This window comes from Daphnia pulex, chromosome 4 (genome assembly GCF_021134715.1).
Source record: "Daphnia pulex isolate KAP4 chromosome 4, ASM2113471v1".
Taxonomy (NCBI): domain Eukaryota; kingdom Metazoa; phylum Arthropoda; class Branchiopoda; order Diplostraca; family Daphniidae; genus Daphnia; species Daphnia pulex.
The window spans coordinates 171,414-188,016 of record NC_060020.1 but is presented as its reverse complement, the minus strand read 5'-3'; the positions used below and the strand labels follow the sequence as shown (position 1 = coordinate 188,016).

The window sequence follows — 16,603 nt, the reverse complement described above, 5'->3', positions numbered from 1 at the left end:
TAGATGAATTGAATTCATTTGAGTAAAGTTGATCAAATGGGTGGCTGAATATAAACGATGGACTACATGATTTGATATAGTTTTAACTGCCGGATTAATTAAAAAAGTGAGCAAAGTCCATTTGAATGTAATCGCCCTTGGATACGGTGTGGTAATAAGAGATGGCGCGCCCATTCAAATGGGGAAACTCTTTTTTATCTCGACTGTTGCTAGGTGCTATAGTTGTTTTATTTGCTGGTTTCATTGGCAGCGATAAAACGACGTGCTGTACGTATCAGTTGCCACTGCCAATATTCGGCTCTGCTACACCACCACCCGAGTTTATTAGTGCTGGGGCCTGGCTGCTGCTGTTTTAGCTGTCTAGACAGTTACATGCAGTATACATTGAACATATGAGAGACGACGAGATACTAGATGCAACACAAAACACACTGCTGCTGATAATAAACAAGACATTGTCTATAAACGCAAGTCGAGTTGAAAATAATACAACGGGGCCATCTGAGTTGAACGTTCGATAAAAAAGAAAGTCGAGCACATCAATCAACCTGTTGGGTTTGGCACCACACGTCAATGATTGTTTCTCTAATATAGCTAGACATACGTGTCTGACAGAATAAGGAACCGTTTATTCTATTTTATCACAAGAGAAATGGAACAAGGAAAATAAAAAGTCGACAAATAATTCTTCTCAATGAATTCAACTTTGCATAGCTCTTCCATTAATTAGGACTCTTTAAATGATAATTTCAAGCGCATTTTAGCGGCCAATACTTGATGAATTTCTGTATACAGGCGACACTATAAGAAATTTGGCTTATTGACGAGTGACAGACTTTCTCTCGTTCATTTTTACTAGACAATTGCATAAAATAAATTTTAATATTCGATGAGGGATTAGATGGGGGGGTGAGAGGGCAGAGTCATTCGAGCAAATATTGGACCCGAGACCACGGGACGAAAATCACAGAACAAACTTTGATGCTTTCGGGTCGTACCCGCGTGCATGCTGCTGCTGCCCGGCTGACGTGCCCTGGCACCATTCGTCAATGGCAATACAAAAGGAACCAATGGCCAAGGGGCGAAAATACAATCAGGTATAGAAACTGTCATTTGGCTGGCCATCAGTGATGATAAGCGACGTGAGGTCCCAATCATCCCTTAAGCTGCCACCTGTCTGCTGTGAGATGATATGACGCGTGTCTATAGCCCGGCCGATTTGGTGCTGATCGATTTTTATTTTGTGTATAAATAAGGGCTTGCGTCTGTGGTGTCTTCACTCTGTGCTTTCCCGTTTCACCTTCTCCACTCCATTCCGAATTCATCCGCTGCAGTCTAAAAATGGTTTACGAATCGACCGGCAAGTTCCAACTGGTGGAAGGAGACGTCGACAACTTTGACAAGATGATGGAAGCCGTCGGTGAGCATTCCATTTCATTCGTCTTGTTCTTCTTTCTATTAGTTAACGGATTATATTAATTCAATGTGCTGGATGATTGGGCAGGTGTTTCGGCCGAGAAGCGCCAAAAGGGCCGCACCTTGAAGCCCATCATCGAGTTCTCGCACGATGGCGACAAGTACAAGGTGACCGGATCTGCCGAAGGCATTCCCGAACGCACCAAGGAATTCGTCTTGGACGTCGAGCAGGAAGAGACCACCATCGACGGACGCAAAGTCAAGGTATTAATTAATTCTATTACGTCTGCTGTAGGCCGTTGCCATGGCGATTTGTTATCTCATCTTTTTTAATTTTAAATCAGAGCACTTACAAGCGTGAGGCCAAGGGACTGATGATCCAACACGAAGTCCAGGAGAACGGCATGGTGGTCGTCTACCACCGTGAAATCAAGGGAGACCAAATGCATGTGGTACGTTTCAAATTCCATTAATAGAGTCGAGTTGATATTATAAAAGTTGCAACTTGTAATACATTAATTAATCATTTGATGCGATTTACAGAAAGTCACTTGCGGTGATCTCGTCGCCAACCGCCTCTACAAGAAAATGTAAATCACATCAAGAACCTTTTTGACGATCGGCTAATTCCATCGGCTGATTTGATTGTACATCGGAAATTGAATTGCAATTTATTCGATTATTATATTCAAAGAAAGGCTAGCGCGGTTGAAAATGAATAAATCACTGCACAACAAACACATATCTCCCTTGTTTGTTTGTTCACAATTCAATTTAGACATCTTTTAAATTTCTAAAATTGTCGCAGAGTTTCCAGACACATTCGGATTCATTTTTATCGTCTAAAAATACGAAAACTGATTAGAAATCAGTTGCTATATCTGAAGGTCCCCTGTCAATTGATGGGCATGGACAATAATAGATATTAGATTCTAGTCGTTTCAAAATTCCCGCCGTCAATATTATTTTGTCGCTCGTGATCCCCTTCCTCGTTAAAATATTAATTTAACTGCATAGTACAATGAACAGTGCAATATGTGTGGATTAATGAAAAGAGTATAGGCTAAATTGTGCATCACCACCATTGACGCAAAATCCCATCCATATAAACTGGCCCAGCAGTTTTTACGTAATTGACGTTATTAGGTATAATGGGAACGAATAAAGCCCAGAAACAGTAGCACAGCACATGTGGTGAACTCTCTGGGACTTTCCAGCGATTATTATTGCCGAGTCAGGTTACAAAGTACACAGCTGATTATAATCCGGATAATATTCAAGACTATCCCATCATCGTGGTTCGGTTAGCTCTAATGGCGTGATGGTTCATAGGGCACATCACATGCTGTCCCACGTTAAAAAATTTCATTACTGGTATAGACTGTAGAGACGCTTTGTTGTACACCGATCAACTGGTAGCAAGCGGTTTAGTTAAATAATAATAAAATCATTAAGCCCTGCGGATGACAGATATAGTAGTAGCCAATGTCCTGCATACAATAGGAAGAGTACAAGTGGTGAGTGTTCTTGTTAGGATATGTTGAATTATGACACTTGAGCCCACATAATTAATAATCATCAACAGATTAATGACAAGGAAAATATCAGCAGCAGCAGGTAAAGGCGATAGTGGATAAGGTTTTTCGACTTTTTCCCATAGTCAGCTGGTTTGACGCCGGCGCGACTGATTTGTAGTAATTTTATTTGTAATCTATTATATGCCAGTATATACGGTCAACTGCTCACGTATATAAATAAAGTCGTTTTCCCTTTGTTTTGTCACCGGCAGTCTTGCATCTCCTCTTGTCCACTCGCCACTTATTCACAAGTACCAGCAACTTCTCCAATCCAAAATGGTTTTCGAAACAACCGGCAAATTCCAATTGGTCGTCGGAGATGACGACAACTACGGCAAAATCATGGAGGCAGTCGGTAAGGAATCAAATTCAATTTCAGTTTAAATTATATCATTCTGCGTCTAATATAATATAACGAAAGTCAATTCATTTTTGAAGGTATCCCACCGGAGAAGCGCCAAAAGGTGGTCAGCCTGCGGCCCATTTGCGAATATTCCCACGATGGGGACCAGTACAAAGTGTCGGGATCGGCCGAAGGATTTCCTGAACGCAGCAAGAATTTCGTTTTGAACGTCGAGCAAGAAGAGACAACCATGGACGGACGCAAAGTCAAGGTAACATATTAATACAGATTAAGTTGTATCCCTTTATTCTCTAATAATAATCTCCATGTAATAACAAATGCAGAGCACTTACAAGCGCAATGGTAAGAGCATGGTCCAACACGAAGTGCAGGAAAACGGATCGACTATCGTGTACGAACGTGAGATCAAGGGAGACGACATGCATGTGGTATGTTTGATTATTACTTGATAATTATTTATAGTCACTTCAATTCTATATTTTAATCTTGTGCCCAATAGAAAATCACTTATGGCAACCTTGTCGCCAATCGCGTCTTCAAGAGATTGTAAATGCGCACATAACGACGCTGGATCATTTGAAACAAGGAAACTTTTGACTATAGACCGACAATGTTTAATAGAGACGAAAACTTAAAATTCGATTGTAATAACCAATGACGATTGAGAATAAATATAATCACATAGCACAGTATCTCATATGTCTTCCTTATTTAATTCCTTTACTCTAGTTTGAAACGTATTATTAATGCAGCCGGTAATAATAGTGAAAGTTGCCTGATGTAATATAATTAAGAGGGCTGAGTTTCTCTATTAAGTTATTGCCAGAAGGCCATTCATATGCTTCTAGTGTTGAATCTATTGCCTCTGCTGTGACCGTCTTACTATTTTGAGCGAAGAAGTAAAAGATTCTGACATTGCAAAAACGACGGTGCTGTGCTCTCGATGAAAAATATGATCGCTCTTATAATTTTCAACTATCAAATTGAATGTTCAATTCTGATGTTTGGCTTGTTTCTATTCAAGTTGAAGTCGTGTCGTATAAAATTCCTGATCGCAATGGGCGACGCCCTTATATCATATAGACTTTTCTCTGTATAGCATAATTAGACAGGACGATCTCATAGTCTTGTAATTTAGTTTGTGCCAACACCGAGATGCATAATTAATCTTATTCATCACTGATGGTCTTGGAAATTCTTCGCAAGCGACTTAAATTAAATTGAGCATTTCATTCAAAAGGTTTAGCGCTTCACGACTAGTTTCAGCAGCAAAGTCAATTAACGGTCGTGCTCCCAGCACCACGACGGTTATACACAACTGATAATGCCGCTGATTACAATAACGAAATCCTGTCAATGTCTAGTGTTTTACAAGAAAAAACTATCGGAAGTATTACTATATAGATGAGATCATATATGCGCTTATCTAAACGAGCTTATTAGTTCTACACCGCCCCTCAAAAAGTCTGGTTAAAACCACCTCAGCAAATGGCCATTAGTTTTATTCTGAATCAAACCAATAATCGGCAAGTGAACTTTGTGTTTGGGGATGACGACATCACGCCTTGTAAATCACTAAGCAAAGCTAATGCAGAGTGGCCCCGGTGACATAGTGATTCGTCATTGAGGTACCACTGAATAAGCAAACGCTGTGCCCAGCACGGAGTATAAATAAAAGGCAATTTCCCTCATTGGGTCGCCAACAGTCTTCTCTCTTCTCTTGTCAACAGCATACCGGCATCAGCCTTTCTGACTAACAATTCAAAATGGTTTTCGAAACAACTGGCAAATTCCAACTGGTCGTCGGAGATGACGACAACTACGACAAAATTATGGAGGCAGTCGGTAAGGAATAGAATTTCATTTCAGTTCAAATTATTTTTCCATCTGTTTATAACAAAAGTGAATTAATTATTAAAGGTGTCCCACCGGAGAAACGCCAAAAGGTGCGCAGTCTGCGACCTGTTTGTGAATATTCCCACGACGGGGACCAATACAAAGTGGCGGGATCAGCCGAAGGTTTTCCTGAACGCAGCAAGGATTTCGTTTTGGATGTTGAGCAAGAAGAGACAACCATGGATGGACGCAAAGTTAAGGTACTATATAGGATAAATAAATGTTGCATTCTTTTCTTTATACTAATAATTTCCTTGTCTAACAAATGTAGAGCACTTACAAGCGCAATGGCAAGAGCATGGTCCAACACGAAGTTCAGGAAAATGGATCGACCATCGTTTACGAACGTGAGATCAAGGGAGACGACATGCATGTGGTATGTTTGATTATTATTTGATAATTTAACGGTCTGTTTATTTCTATACAACATCATCTTAAACCAATGTTTGATGTGTGCCCAACAGAAAATTAGTTACGGCAACCTCGTCGCTAACCGCGTCTTCAAGAGATTGTAAATGCGCGTACAAGAACACTGCTGTTGGGACATTTAGAATTTATAGTTGTCAACTTCCATGTCAACCCAAAATTCTAGAACAAACGGTTATATTGGGAAATGAATAAACTCTGATCGCATAGCCATAATCTCAGCATTCCTCATTCGTTTTTAGTATACTTCAACAGCAGTAAAATATGGCACTAGATAGATAACGTTTTCCTTCTTAGCGAAGCCTTATTATAGAAAAACCTCGTCCGTGTTCGCATTTCTGCTGGCAACTTGGATAAAACACCAAGCAGAGAACGCCGACCACTTCAAAACTCACAGTAAAGATTAGAATAGAGTAGAGTAGTTGAGATTAGAGTCAGCTCATATTATTATATACTGTACGGAATTCAAACTTCCGCCTTCCTTGTTCCAAATTCATATTTTTTAAATTTGTCTATTAGTCCTACCCATCGCCGTTTTTAAGTTATCGTTTCCTGTAGTCCAGGTACTCACTTAAATTTTACAAAATTTTGATACATTTACTCTTATCGCTAGAGCCAACAGTTATTTTGTAACTGTTCACAGCTTATAGTGCCGCATTATTATTGATTACTAATTTGATAAGCTCCTTGTTTTAATCCCGGACTATAATTTATATAGTAGCTGCACTATCTTGACGTGGTAGTCCATTTTACTAAGTCGTCTCGAAAATTAAATTTGAAAGTAAAATATGGGTTCCATTTATTTCGCAAGTCGTCGGCATACAGAGCCCTTTAACTTGTCCATAACTGCTGGTGTAGAGAAATTCAAAGTGAAGTCGTATAATTGCACTTTGTGGAAAGATAAGAGACATAAAAGTAAATTTGATGTATTGTTATGCCTTTATGGTTGCACACCACAACTGATAAGGCACATCATTTGGTCGAACAAACCAGCAACTCCGAAACACAAATGAACATTTTATGGTACGAAAATGAGATCAATTTTAATGGAATATTTTATTGTTTTACTAGATGTAAGAGGCTCTTATTTGTTTGACTCTCGACTTTATTATAGCGATTTGAAAACATATAAATTCGGCGCCCAGCTCATATAGTCAGCTCATTGCATCTCGACACCCACCAAAGTGACTTTGTTATATCCTTATTATTTTCCTCGGCTGAGAATAACTCTATTTTCCCGCGTGCGCATAAAATGGCTGAACTCTCTGGTAAATTTCAACTGAGCGATGCTGACGAAGACAATTTCGACAAGATCATGGAAGCCGTTGGTAATTAAATAAATTCCCCGACATATATAATTATGGCACGAAGAGAATTCACTTTTTGAATTGGCATCATGCAGGCGTGTCGGAAGAGAAACGGGCCCGAGGCCGATCTATGCGGCCGACGATTCAATACTCACGCAACGGAGACGATTACACGATGACTTACATCACCGGCGATGGCAGGGAACTTGCCCACACTTTCCAGCTGGGCGTCGAACTGGACGAGACCACCATGGACGGACGCAAAGTCCTGGTATATTAATTAACAATCGAATCAATAAAATCTGTACATATCCCCTGTTTCACTATATTTATATAACGGGAATTATTGGTGACGACAGAGCACATACAAGCGCGATGGCAAGAACATGATCCAGCACGAGAAACAAGAAAATGGACTGGTGATTGTCTACGAACGCGAAATCACGGGCGACGAACTTCACGTGGTATAATGAAACATTTATTTTCAACTATAAATCTAATGTCCGCTCTAATTCAAATATTTTTCATTGATTAGCAAATTTCATGTGGAGATCTCAAGGCCCACAGAGTCTTCAAGAAGCTGTAAACGCTGTTATAAAACAAGTCGTATAATAATAGCAAGACACAATTTTGGCGTTAGACGTTTTCAACTATTACATGCAAATAATAAAACGTTTAGCGCTTAGTTTGTTGGAATTTTATTTTTGGTTTGTTGATTTTTCTGTTTTCTTCAAGTCAAACGAAAAGTGAAAGTGGCCGAAGGAAAAGTTTGTTTGTCGGGTCAATATATGACGCCCACGATGAGTTAAGATAACATCTTTTCTTTTGAGTTAAGTCAATTTTGATAAAAAGTCCAAATTGGGTAAACAGCACAGGTAAGAAAGTTATTGGGTTCAAAGTGTCGATTTAATACACAAACTGCTGGGAAGCGTCGTGAGAGAAATGTCCTCATTTCAATGTTTGAAAAACATATGGCGCGCGGGTGGAAACCAACGGCGACGCTGTGCCCGCAACGATAAGAAAAACCAAATATTTCCCAATCTTACTCTTCCACTGACGATTTAATAGCCTCAGTGTAATTTTGGCCGAACGATTATTGCTTCACACAACGGTAAGTTATTCCATCAGTAAAAGATAACTTTACTGGTTTGACAAACCCTAACAGATGAACGTGTAGGCCTATTCATTTTTTATAAGGCTAGCTAATGGGCACCATAACATATAATAGTGCAACATCAGCCCAGGACATCGTTAAATTAAAATTAAGATTTATTTTTTATTTTATATTTTGCGATATTTTGTATTTCTTCTAATAAAATTAATATTAAGTAAGGTGAATAAGCAAACGTAATTAAGGCACATGCTGTATTAAGTATATTAACGTCAAAGTTTCAATAATTTCAACATGTTAATGAAATGTTTTACTAAATATAACCAACACGCGGATGGCTAAACGACTACGGGGCGTTTATAGTCGGACAATGTTATTTTTTATGACATTTTCCGCTAGTATCGGTCCAAATTGTGCCCATCTTTGTGTCGAGGAGGTTGCCGGATTCATCGACGATGACGCTGTCGTTGACCGACTTGGAAACGGCGTCGCAAATGACCTCGCCACTCTCCGTCACGATGGTGATGTACACGTAGGCGCTGTTGGATGTGTCGGGTTCGAATTTGAAGAAATAATTGGGGGCAATCTTGGTGAAGCCGCGATCTTCGGGCATTTCTCCCAAACATTTTTCCCGTTCTTGATCCCGTAACCCGCGATGCTCACGCCAATATCTTCCTCCAGGTACCTCATGTCAGCCGTAACCTTAACGTGAAGGTTTTCGATGTAAGCATTTGCGACGTGCGTTACTCGACTGAATTTGAATAGTTTGTCTTCGGCCGATTTCAACCACGACATTTCGACACTTTGATTCACTCACTTGCAAGTTGCAACTACTACAAAAATGAATAACTGATTGGTTTCTCGTAAATAATCCAACCACTTGCTAGATGATTGCATCAACAACTTTACATGCACACTTCTAGACCGTTAATACTTTTTTTTTTGGCTAATTAACTGGCCCTCTGGTGGCCCGTCGTCGAAATAAGATTTTAGTTTTGCTTGACCATGGTTGCCATGGGCGACCATCGCGAGCAATAAACAGCCTATTTGACAGTTGACACTATAGAGCACTCCACGGACTCCGGTTTGCAATAGCTTTTACCTTGAGAAAATTGATAAAACCAACAAGTGGTGACCAATCGAGCATCAGTGTCGATTACTGAATCTTTCTTCTCGCTGTTACTGTAAAATTCTGGTTTTTTATTATCTCAACTGACTTAAGTACTTTAACTGAACTTCAACAAGTAGAAATGCCACGAGTGAAATGTAACACTCCAAAATCTCTAGTAAAAGTGTGTGTTGAATTTATTGCAAATAACTTTGATATATGGTGTAGACAATCACCAATTGAACTATATGAAATTGGTCCCGAAATAGGCAGCAATCCCTTTGATCAATTACGTAAGTTGATAATATTGTTTCATTAATGATTCTTATTTAAAGTCAAATTTCTCTAGCCTGTACAGTTTTAGAACATATTGTTAAAGCAAACAGAAACATAGACAATATAGTTTTGCAGCATCTACTTACTCCACAACTCACTAGGGTAGTTCTGTGTGGCCAAGAACTTCTTGAACTTGCTTCAAATAGATGCCCTGTAAGTACAAGTGTAAAACTTACATGTTAACTTGCTTTGTTCTTAATATTTTTTTTTTCTAAAACTATTACAGCAGCTGAAACATTTGAGAATAAATGGTTGTAAATTGAATTTCTGGCCAAAATTTGAAAAACTGCAAGTATTACAATTTTCTTCAGGTGGAGCTGAAGACAGCTTTTTACATACTATTGGAACTTACTGTACCGATTTAAGGTACTACATTTTTTTTTCTGTAAATAGTTGTTGACTCATTTATTTCTCCTTTTGTCAGGGAATTGGATCTTAGACGCTGCCATCGTGTGACTGATTATGGCATTCAAGGACTGTGTGTCAGTGTGGATAATCTGGGTAGAAATTGTGAAACTCTGGGACAATGTAAATCCATTCAGTTATTAAGTCTTGAGCGCACAGTAAGGGTGACGAAGAAGGGTTTACAAATGGCGCTCAATAACATGCCTATCTTGAGAAACCTACATCATGACGCTACTGTTGAAGCCTTGGCAGAAATTGCAAACAATTCTTTTAATGGCAGACTCCTGGATCCCCCCGAATTCGCCTTGTCCGTGCTACGTATGCCCTTCAACTCACCTGATTATGAAAGTGGTAACTTAAGATTAGCATTGTCCTTGTGCCCTTCCGTTACGGTGTTACGTATCGTAGAGGCAGAGGGATTTTCTAATATAGACCTTATAGGGCTATCCTTAATGGCCCTTAAAAGCATACGCGAGCTCTCTATATATGGAGATTTGAAATTACAAAATCACACCACCAGTAAATTGACTTTTAATGGGGGTGTGGTTCCACTTCTGAAAGCTATTGGAATTATGCTTAAGAGGCTTAAGCTAGAAAATTTAAAAAATGTCAATATTGAAACTGTAGTAGAATTTTGTCCAAATCTTTTAAAATTTTGTCTAATTGACAATCTTAGTTATACTACAACTTGTCAAAAAGTGCAAAAATCTGTGATATTCCAACAAAGCAAAGAAATTTCAATGTTTCAAAAGCTTAGGATTTTGAACATAGAAATACTTCAATTTGAAGAATTCATTTTAACTGGACTTAGCAGCAGTGATCATTTGATGAAGTTGGAAACATTAGTTCTTCTATTGTCTTCTCCCTTGTTGAGTAATATTACTATTTTAAGTTGTGATTCTCTCACTGATCACGTTTTCTTTGCGGCCGCTAAGCTCCACCGCTTTCAGAATCTCGAGATATTGTTCCTACAAAATTGCCATTATGTTACAAAAAGGGGTATCGATATTTTAATGCAAGATGGCAACGTTCTGGAAAGAGTCGAATTGAACGACTGCATGAATGTATCTTCTGAAAAAAATATGCAGGATTGGGTTGACCAAGCAAAAAAGAAAAATTGGATATTAGCAGTCGATTGTGATGAGAAGTCGATGTGGAACTGATAATATTTGAAAATAAATTTTTGATTTCTTCGGATCTTTTGTCTTCACTGAAACGAGGGATTAAAAAAAAATGCCATGCGGGTTTATTAAATTTTGTTTTCGCACGATAACTGTTTTCATTTTCTATTTGCAGTGGTTAAAATAGTTCACATTCAAAGTTGGGGGTAATAAAAAGGAAGAAACACTTAAAAAAATACTTAAATTGCACTTGACGCGCACTTCTTTATAATCGCAATTAAAAATTCGTTAAAAATGCATTAATACCAGAAGAAGTCGTAAAAAATTGTTTTGCTCATCTATTTGCTATTTTCATCATTTGTTTTCCTCATCTTTTAACAGCTCCACGCTTATAAGCATCTTTCATATTCTAAACGTAGATTCTAAACGGAGTTCTGTGAGTCACGTAAGCAGAGCCATTGGAACCTTAATGGCTCTAATAGTCTAATATGTAAATGTAATATCCTAAATCCTAATAAATGAATCCTCTTATCGCCAATATTCATGCCATAGTGACGCTTTCGCGTCTGTATTTATTTATATCTATTTTCAACTTAACCAACTAAACCACGATTCGCCAAAATCTACAAATTACGGCCATGTTGAAATTGGCAACGGTGCCATTGGATCTGTCACTGTCAGGTTTATGTGGGTTTATGAAGATCTGCAAGAAGAGAAGGGCAAGAAGAAATTACACGTTTGTCTTGGTCTTAATCAACCGACATAGCCAAGGAGAAAAAGAGAAAAGGAAATATTGTGATTTGTTGCGATTAGTTCGAGGAAACTCCCCCTTTTTCCTGTGAACTTATTCGACATTTTTTTCTGACAGCTGCATTGAATAGACTCGACGAGAGACAGGGTCAGAAAAAAACCTTTTTTTGTTCTTCTTTCGTTACCATTACCCTGAAATTGCTGTCAGTCACTCAGTCCTTGCTTCTTGGGCCAGAAATGAGAAAATGGTGTAGTCTGATTCCGGCAAATTTTTCGGGATGCACGTGCTCAATGAATCGTTAAATTATAGGTAGACCAAATCTAAATTGCTTTAAGATTGTGTCCACTGTATTTCATAAGTGCAAAGGGCTGTTGGATAAACCTTATGCTCGATCCTGTTAGTCTGACCAAGTTGTGATTTATGTGATCTTCTTATGTATGTTTATGTATTTCCACAGAGACATTTTTCTGTTAACGACTTAACGGATCTGCTCGTGTGCTGGCGTGCTGGACAACTGCTGTGGTTATTTTCCACCTGTTCAGCACTGAATGTGTGGTCCTACTACGAACTTCATCAAATGAAAGGTAAATTGGCCAACTGTTTTATTACTATTATGATTTGAAAATGAATTGGTAATTGGTAGAGGTGCAAAAGTCATGAACATGGGTTGAGCCATTTGACTAGGTTAAGGGAAGGCAATGATGTAGATTCTCTTGATGTTAATTATTGTACTGTTTAACATTTATTTTCTACCGGTTTAAAATATTGGCCTAGTACTAATAGTGAGAGACAGTTTATTTTGCATGCAGTTATACAAATGTTATTGCAAGTAATTGAAATGTTCAATTACTTTTTCTTTTCTAGACATTATTACGAAATTTATTTTGAGCAATGCGTCGTTTATAATTCCTATATTTTCTGTTAGCTAAAATCTTGTTCGGCACTGCCCGGTGGCCTCGTTAAATTGAAAAGATGGGCCGCAACTGGTTGCACGATTGTCATTCACGCACTGTCCTCCAGCTTGCAAGAAGCTCCCGTTTCTCGGGCAGGTGAATGCCGGACTAACTGGTGGCCGCGTTGGTCCTGCAGTGCTCAAATCTGGCCTGGATATCAAACCAATAATTTAATAAATAGGGAAAGACAATTTAGTTTCATCTTGACTTACACTAATGGATTTGTGCATTTATGGTTGACGCCTTGCCGAGCTCCAGTCCGACAGGGTTGTAAAAGTAAATCAATTTTCGCTGACACGTTAGATCCTGGGAATTGAAATATCCCACCGTTGTCCTGTCGGCGTCTTTCTTCTGTTTTACTTTTTGTACTTATTAAAACGTTTTCTTGATCCAACTTTAATTGAACTTTTCTAGAAGAATGCAGTGGGTTACGTGATTCAGAGGCCCTTTTATTGGACGATCCGTTTTGTTTTGGTGAGGTAATAAGGCTGATGATGTTGACGCACTGTAATTGGCGTTTGAAAATATCGTAACCCAGTACTTGTGAATTGTTTGCACAGAACTCCTGCGATCCTAATGCGTAGCAATCTCCTTTCACGGTCGGAACCAGTTGCTGCATTGGACTTTTGAAGGATTGACACTCGGCTGGGCCACAGAATAATCGACCCCCTTGACTAATTGTCACCAACTGTTTATCTGGACAGGGACCTTTTCACGACATTTCAGGTAAATTAATTTGTATGTGATATTCGATTGGTTTATTTTTACCTTGGGTAAAGAGTGAGACGCAATCGTCTTGTGTGCTGTTGGGAAAAGGATATTGTCCGACTGGACAATCGCAAATCGAATCGCCATACGCCGTAGTGTAAAGACGTCGTCCTCCTTGACATTCATTGGGATCGTTGATGTCGTGACAAAGTCCAGTGCGACCCACGAAAACTCTTCGGTCGTCTATGCAAAGACGAGGACTGCATTTCCCCTATAAAGGAATTATTACAATCTCATTTTTAGTTACAACAATAATGGAGAAATTGATTTAAACCTGTAACGATATGGGGTTGATGGTAACCCAGTGGTTTGTTTCATTGCAGGGTCCTCTGCTCAAAACAGGGTGACAGTTACCATCGGAAAATCGCACAGAATTGTCATCGCATCCATCTTTTGGAAAATCTAATCCAGTTACGGGAAACGGCAAACTATTGACAGGTATTTGATTGATGACACTCTGTTGATTGTTGTTGTTTTGTTGATTTTCATTGTTCTGTTGGTTGTTGCTGTTTAAACTGACCACTGCTGCAATAATGGCCATTCCGGCCGATAATGCCCCGGAGACTCCCGCAGCTATTTCACCTGACCTTCCTGCGGCAACAATGGCAGACGATGCCATACAATTTGCTTCCAGTTTCTCACAATCCTTTTCATTGCTGACATAAATAGACCGACCAATATCTCGACCATCATCATCATCAACATCTGATGGTGCTGGAGAAGATGATGGATAAGGTGGCGGATTAACTGCCTGCGTGGAATTGAGGTAAACGCAATTTTCAAAAATGGAAGTACGTGTGCAATAGCCACCACATAATATTTCTGATGACAGACAAGTGGTTGTACAGTCCCTACTGGCAGTGACACAAGTGTATCCCGCATCCTGTCGCCGAAACCCAAAAGGACTCTGCCGCAATTCCAAGTTGATTGAACCTTCTATGTCTGGTAGTTCGATCCTTTCGTTTAATTCTGTTGAAGTTCTTGTGGGATGTTTTACATTGTTTTTCGGTTTCCAGAGCATCCTGTTCATCAGTTGCTGTAGCCATTCTGTCAACGTCACTTTGCTATTCAACGAGCGTGAAAGCTCTTCGGGATCGGTCAAATCGTGAGTTTGGTGCCTCTTTGCATCGACATAGTTTTGTAATAAATCGTAAGTTGATTTTACTTTTCTTTTATTGCGTATCGCTTGATAAAATTCTGGTGTTGGTTGGTATTCTTCAGTTTGATTCTTTTCCTTTGATTTCATCCCTGCAGCCATCGCTAATGCAATACTCCCGATTCCAATTCCCGCCGATAAGGCAACAGCGGCTCCAACGGCTATTGCACCCGATTTTCTAGCCTCGGCTAATGCGGAAGAAACGACACATTCACTTTCAAGTATGGCGCAAGATGTTTCATCAATTTGTTCAAATTTCTTGGTCACAGTAGCCGATATGAGATCCGACGTTCCATCTAAAGTTTGGAGTCCTAAAAAACGAGTGAAGACAGCCGTGAAAGTGGTAGTGCGGGTGCAAATCTGTCCATTACATAATGTCTTGACAGTTGTACAAGTGGTGCTACAAATTCTCCCGTAATAAGCCGATTCCTGGGTTGTTAAACTTGGGTTTGGGTCAGCACACGAGCAAAGGCTTAAGCTGCTTTGTAAATTGAGATATTTTGGCTGGTCCAAACTGTCGTCAATTGATGGGGTTATTGAACTTTCTAATAGTGGAAAGTCATTTATCTTTTCATGTTTGTTTAATCGGCTCTTTGAAAGGGTTTCCCATTTTGAATTTTTGCTTTGCGTACTGCCACCCAAAACAATAAGCCACGACGTTAGTTTTCTGATCAAAGATTTTAAAAATCCCACCGGTTGATTCTCTATTGATCTGCGACGTTTGCGACTAAAAATTCGATTTTTGCCATTATCGATTAGTTTTCCGTAAAAAGGAATGTTTTGTTCTTGATAATATTCTTCTGTTTCATTCCGGTTTATTTCTCTTGTTTTCACAGGGGTTGGAGCCAAGGCAAATGCTACGGCTCCAGCGGCTATTGCTGCCGATATTGCACCTGTCACTACAGCGGATACCGCTCCCGATTTGGCTGCAGCGACGATGGCTGACGAGCCGATGCAGTCGACTTGCAGTTTATCACAATCACTTTTATCGATTGTCAGAAAAGTGCGAGTAGTTACGACGCTTGTTGAAGAAATGAGATGCACAACAGCCTGGAAAACGGACGTTCGAGTACAAAAGTGACCGCAGATCTGCTCCGATGACAGGCAAGTAGTAGAACATTCCTGTTGACCCCATAATGGAATGCTTACTTCACAAGTACATTTCGTGTTTTGGCGCTTCATCTTAAGAAATGTTGGGACTTCCAGTTGTTCTTCAATCGAACTTTTTAATGCTGATTCAACTAATAGACTCCGCTTTATCCTGTTTTGTTTATCCGTGTCAATTTCCACCTCACTTGTGTTGAAATATTTTTGTTTTTGCCAGGTTGCAGCTAGTCCTATGGCTCCGACAGATATTCCGGCGGATAGAGCGACAGCGGCTCCAGCTAATTGACTTGCCTTAGCCAATGCGGATGACACGATGCATTCACTTTCCAGTTTCTCGCATTCCTTTCCAACGACCTGGGAATATTTTGATGTGATGACAACTGAAACAGGAATTGTACTGTCCCATTGCCACTGCTCACCGGAAAAGAGTGAAAAGATGGCAGCGTATGTAGTCAAACGAGCACAAGACCGTCCACAATGCGTTTCTGATGTTGTACAAGTTGCGCTACAAGATCGTCGCACAGTTCCTGCGTCCGGACTTGGATCAGAACACAAACATTCGGTATTTTGTCTTCCAATATTTAAAAAACTGGGCACACTCAAATTTTCCTCTGGAATCATCGAACCTTCCAGCACAGCTGTTGTCGATATTTCTCCAAATATTTGGCCAACATCGGGTTCCATTTTTCCAATTAAATTTGTAATTTTGGGTTTCCTTCTGCTCAACAGTTTGAGCAAGGATCCGTGTGGTCTTGCGTGATTGTTTGATTGAAATAATTGTGCATGGTTTGAGCCGGGATT

At 39.5% G+C, this 16,603-nt stretch overlaps 5 protein-coding genes across 8 annotated transcripts; 4 read left to right on the top strand and 1 right to left on the bottom strand.

The window, feature by feature from the left end:
* Positions 1 to 927: 927 nt before the first annotated feature.
* LOC124192076 (fatty acid-binding protein, muscle-like) lies at positions 928 to 2,154 on the top strand. Its single transcript, XM_046585219.1, has 5 exons — positions 928 to 1,097; positions 1,257 to 1,420; positions 1,505 to 1,680; positions 1,761 to 1,868; positions 1,960 to 2,154. The coding sequence occupies exons 1-5, from the start codon at positions 982 to 984 to the stop codon at positions 2,008 to 2,010; spliced, it is 615 nt and encodes a 204-aa protein (XP_046441175.1). The 5' UTR covers positions 928 to 981; the 3' UTR covers positions 2,011 to 2,154.
* Positions 2,155 to 3,061: 907 nt separating this feature from the next.
* Positions 3,062 to 5,895, top strand: LOC124192077 (fatty acid-binding protein, muscle-like). 3 transcript variants are annotated; one of them, XM_046585221.1, is made up of 4 exons: positions 3,062 to 3,348; positions 3,432 to 3,607; positions 3,681 to 3,785; positions 3,857 to 4,049. In XM_046585221.1, exons 1-4 carry the CDS (start codon positions 3,270 to 3,272, stop codon positions 3,905 to 3,907), a joined length of 411 nt encoding a protein of 136 aa, XP_046441177.1. In that variant the 5' UTR covers positions 3,062 to 3,269; the 3' UTR covers positions 3,908 to 4,049. The 3 variants fall into 3 exon arrangements, with proteins under 3 accessions (XP_046441177.1, XP_046441179.1, XP_046441176.1); XM_046585223.1 differs by lacking the exons at positions 3,432 to 3,607; positions 3,681 to 3,785; positions 3,857 to 4,049 and adding exons at positions 5,278 to 5,453; positions 5,525 to 5,629; positions 5,718 to 5,895 and having other exon boundaries at positions 3,111 to 3,348; XM_046585220.1 differs by lacking the exons at positions 3,062 to 3,348; positions 3,432 to 3,607; positions 3,681 to 3,785; positions 3,857 to 4,049 and adding exons at positions 5,039 to 5,202; positions 5,278 to 5,453; positions 5,525 to 5,629; positions 5,718 to 5,895.
* Positions 5,896 to 6,838: 943 nt separating this feature from the next.
* Positions 6,839 to 7,800, top strand: LOC124191916 (fatty acid-binding protein-like). Its single transcript, XM_046584962.1, has 4 exons — positions 6,839 to 7,007; positions 7,082 to 7,257; positions 7,346 to 7,450; positions 7,522 to 7,800. Exons 1-4 carry the CDS (start codon positions 6,932 to 6,934, stop codon positions 7,570 to 7,572), a joined length of 408 nt encoding a protein of 135 aa, XP_046440918.1. The 5' UTR covers positions 6,839 to 6,931; the 3' UTR covers positions 7,573 to 7,800.
* A 1,309-nt stretch (positions 7,801 to 9,109) lies between these two features.
* Positions 9,110 to 11,143, top strand: LOC124192225. 2 transcript variants are annotated; one of them, XM_046585425.1, is made up of 4 exons: positions 9,110 to 9,498; positions 9,555 to 9,694; positions 9,768 to 9,907; positions 9,966 to 11,143. In XM_046585425.1, the coding sequence occupies exons 1-4, from the start codon at positions 9,348 to 9,350 to the stop codon at positions 11,107 to 11,109; spliced, it is 1,575 nt and encodes a 524-aa protein (XP_046441381.1). In that variant the 5' UTR covers positions 9,110 to 9,347; the 3' UTR covers positions 11,110 to 11,143. The 2 variants fall into 2 exon arrangements, with proteins under 2 accessions (XP_046441381.1, XP_046441382.1); XM_046585426.1 differs by having other exon boundaries at positions 9,118 to 9,498; positions 9,564 to 9,694.
* A 1,396-nt stretch (positions 11,144 to 12,539) lies between these two features.
* LOC124192141 lies at positions 12,540 to 13,473 on the bottom strand. Its single transcript, XM_046585318.1, has 2 exons — positions 12,984 to 13,473; positions 12,540 to 12,921 (listed from the first exon to the last, which is right to left on the bottom strand). Exons 1-2 carry the CDS (start codon positions 13,388 to 13,390, stop codon positions 12,744 to 12,746), a joined length of 585 nt encoding a protein of 194 aa, XP_046441274.1. The 5' UTR covers positions 13,391 to 13,473; the 3' UTR covers positions 12,540 to 12,743.
* Positions 13,474 to 16,603: the final 3,130 nt, after the last annotated feature.

Excerpts from the sequence above, each read along its gene's own strand:
- LOC124192076 (XM_046585219.1), top strand. The coding sequence starts at position 982 with ATGCTTTCGGGTCGTACCCGCGTGCATGCTGCTGCTGCCCGGCTGACG. Across the intron at positions 1,098-1,256 it reads AGGGGCGAAAATACAATCAG|GGCTTGCGTCTGTGGTGTCT; the intron begins GTATAGAAACTG and ends TGTATAAATAAG. Across the intron at positions 1,421-1,504 it reads CAAGATGATGGAAGCCGTCG|GTGTTTCGGCCGAGAAGCGC; the intron begins GTGAGCATTCCA and ends ATGATTGGGCAG.
- LOC124192077 (XM_046585223.1), top strand. The coding sequence starts at position 3,270 with ATGGTTTTCGAAACAACCGGCAAATTCCAATTGGTCGTCGGAGATGAC. Across the intron at positions 5,454-5,524 it reads TGGATGGACGCAAAGTTAAG|AGCACTTACAAGCGCAATGG; the intron begins GTACTATATAGG and ends TAACAAATGTAG. Across the intron at positions 5,630-5,717 it reads AGGGAGACGACATGCATGTG|AAAATTAGTTACGGCAACCT; the intron begins GTATGTTTGATT and ends TGTGCCCAACAG.
- LOC124191916 (XM_046584962.1), top strand. The coding sequence starts at position 6,932 with ATGGCTGAACTCTCTGGTAAATTTCAACTGAGCGATGCTGACGAAGAC. Across the intron at positions 7,008-7,081 it reads CAAGATCATGGAAGCCGTTG|GCGTGTCGGAAGAGAAACGG; the intron begins GTAATTAAATAA and ends GGCATCATGCAG. Across the intron at positions 7,258-7,345 it reads TGGACGGACGCAAAGTCCTG|AGCACATACAAGCGCGATGG; the intron begins GTATATTAATTA and ends TGGTGACGACAG.
- LOC124192225 (XM_046585425.1), top strand. The coding sequence starts at position 9,348 with ATGCCACGAGTGAAATGTAACACTCCAAAATCTCTAGTAAAAGTGTGT. Across the intron at positions 9,695-9,767 it reads TTGCTTCAAATAGATGCCCT|CAGCTGAAACATTTGAGAAT; the intron begins GTAAGTACAAGT and ends AAACTATTACAG. Across the intron at positions 9,908-9,965 it reads ACTTACTGTACCGATTTAAG|GGAATTGGATCTTAGACGCT; the intron begins GTACTACATTTT and ends TCCTTTTGTCAG.
- LOC124192141 (XM_046585318.1), bottom strand. The coding sequence starts at position 13,390 with ATGCAGCAACTGGTTCCGACCGTGAAAGGAGATTGCTACGCATTAGGA. Across the intron at positions 12,922-12,983 it reads AAATGCACAAATCCATTAGT|GCCAGATTTGAGCACTGCAG; the intron begins GTAAGTCAAGAT and ends TTTGATATCCAG.